We start from the raw sequence: 2,208 nt of genomic DNA, 5'->3' as shown, positions 1-2,208 counted from the left end.
TAACATGGCAGCTAGGATCTGTAGCTCCCACCAGTTTGGGCTTCAGTAGTGTTGTGGGATGTGGTGGCATTGTCCATGTCCCATATTCCTTAGTCAACATCGGGCTGTGTTGAGTAAAAAATTAAAATATCTATTATTCGTTAAATCATCAAAATTCGGTATATTACAGTCAATCTATACAGAAACCTAAAATACTGAGGAAGTGCTTCTGCAGAGCACAGCTGTGTAACTAAACTCTTTTCCGAGGCATCTACATCTCAGTGAACCATGATTTATTAGGGTTAAATACTTCAGAGTGCTACATTCTCCATTTATCAAATGAAGGGACAGATGCATAATCTTAAAAGCAAAAATTGGCATTTCACATATGAAACTTTTAACAATGACAGCTAATTAATTATAGCTCATTTAAGCTACAAAGTAAAACTGACTTCAGCTTTTGCATCACGCTTTCCTACAAAACAGATTTTTTTATCCCCCAAACGTGTAAAGACTGTGGGCTCTTCAGCTGGGTGGGTCTTCAGATTGGGTCCTCAACATCTTTATCCGTTTTTCCAGCCTCTCCATCCATTCATTTCTGAGCCTACGGACAGAAACATGGATCAGCTTGTCCCCATAATTTTACATGGAATGGATTTACACACTTCATCTTTTCCACTGAGGATATCCTTTGGTGCTTTTTCCCAATTGTCATGTAAATTTCCCTACCTCTTTAGAGCTCTTTTCTGGATGGAACTTCAGGACAAGCTCTTGAGTCCCAGTGAGGGATCACCTGAGCTTTGTGGTTCATCTTCATCTACAGCGTGCCCTCTCTCAAGTGCTGCGTGCCAGAGTGGCTTGTCCCCTACACTGGAGATTGCCTGCTGCCATCTGCTGGGTCACATCACCCAGCACTCCCCAGCCTGCCTCCTCCTCTGTCCTGCTCACTGGAGACACTGCACATGCTGAAGCTTGTTAGACCCATAGCAGGTAGTTTTCAGTAATATGTGGCCCTTTATTTTCTTGTTGATAGTATCTAGGTACCACAGAAAGGCTTACTCAAATAGAAAGGGGAGGAATTTCCCAACTGAGGAGTTGTTTCATTGAGATAAGGTTACTCACAAACAGAAAAAACATACTGGAGACTACTTCTAGTGTTCTTTCATCCAGGGTTAATAATGTAAGGATGTTCTTGCTCTTAATTTTTCAAGAATCAATGCAAAGAGGGCTATGAGGAAGGCTCTGGGAAAATTGCTTTCTCACTGGATGATGTCAAGACAAAATATAATAAATAACAAAAGTATATATCTTGCATGTGCCTTCAGCTTATGGAGAGTTGATGTAAAGTAAAACCGTGCTGATATTGCTGCAGACTGCTCTTTCTCACAGACTGATCAAGGGGAATGTGGCTGAGCAAGGTAGATACGACTATGAACTTAGTCAGTATGCTTGGGCCATCTGCTTTATAATGGATTCACCATGCACAAATTAAACAATCTTAAATACTTATAACTATTTTGTTGTGAAAGCAAGGCCGCAGAGAAAGAATGTGGGTCAGGTACATATCTGTGCTAGCTTTGATCTGAAGAGTATCCTTTATGTTCAAGACAAGTCTGTGCTCTTACATATTGTCCTGGTAATTTCGGAAAGTTCTATGCTTTGGAACATTTATGGAACATGAGTGAATTATTATCTATCATATGAAGTCATAGTTACACACATTAGCATTACATCCTACTTTGGGGAGCTTTTTTCAGATTTCTATAAATCTAAATTACTTTCAGACTTCATTGCATGGCTTAAGTATAAGTATTACTTTAACAAAAACAATTACAATGCAAACTCAAGTAACCTTTCTGGATGCAGATTACCCACTTTGTCAGAGCACTTCTTCGCTGACGTTCTTTTTCATTTTGCAGATACTGAGTTTGTTGTTCAATGGTCTTTTCCCAGAAGTTCCTCAGGTCACTGGTTTCACAACCCCGCACTTCATGGCGCATGTATTGGCTGTTCATTTTCTCTGCAGGAAAAATTTGAAACAACTGCATGACAAGTGACTGGTTTCTCATCTGTTTTCAAGGCTAAAGCACATTCTTGACGTTTTGTATTCTCAGCATAAGGGTCACACAGTAGGATCAGGATTACTGGGGGCATGACTCACTATTTAAGCTTTTCTTTCCTACTTCTGGCACTTGAGGATATGCTGTCTACAGTGATCTGAATTCTTAC

At 40.0% G+C, this 2,208-nt stretch overlaps 1 protein-coding gene across 1 annotated transcript; it reads right to left on the bottom strand.

The window, feature by feature from the left end:
• Positions 1-504: 504 nt before the first annotated feature.
• LOC130265146 (protein FAM240B-like) lies at positions 505-1,994 on the bottom strand. The gene is made up of 2 exons (XM_056513996.1): positions 1,855-1,994; positions 505-583 (listed from the first exon to the last, which is right to left on the bottom strand). Exons 1-2 carry the CDS (start codon positions 1,992-1,994, stop codon positions 505-507), a joined length of 219 nt encoding a protein of 72 aa, XP_056369971.1.
• Between the last annotated feature and the right edge of the window lie 214 nt (positions 1,995-2,208).

This window comes from Oenanthe melanoleuca, chromosome Z (genome assembly GCF_029582105.1).
Source record: "Oenanthe melanoleuca isolate GR-GAL-2019-014 chromosome Z, OMel1.0, whole genome shotgun sequence".
NCBI lineage: Eukaryota > Metazoa > Chordata > Aves > Passeriformes > Muscicapidae > Oenanthe > Oenanthe melanoleuca.
This window is presented reverse-complemented; position numbering and strand designations above follow the sequence as displayed.

Excerpts from the sequence above, each read along its gene's own strand:
- LOC130265146 (XM_056513996.1), bottom strand. The coding sequence starts at position 1,994 with ATGAACAGCCAATACATGCGCCATGAAGTGCGGGGTTGTGAAACCAGT. Across the intron at positions 584-1,854 it reads CGAAGAAGTGCTCTGACAAA|GCTCAGAAATGAATGGATGG; the intron begins GTGGGTAATCTG and ends TTCTGTCCGTAG.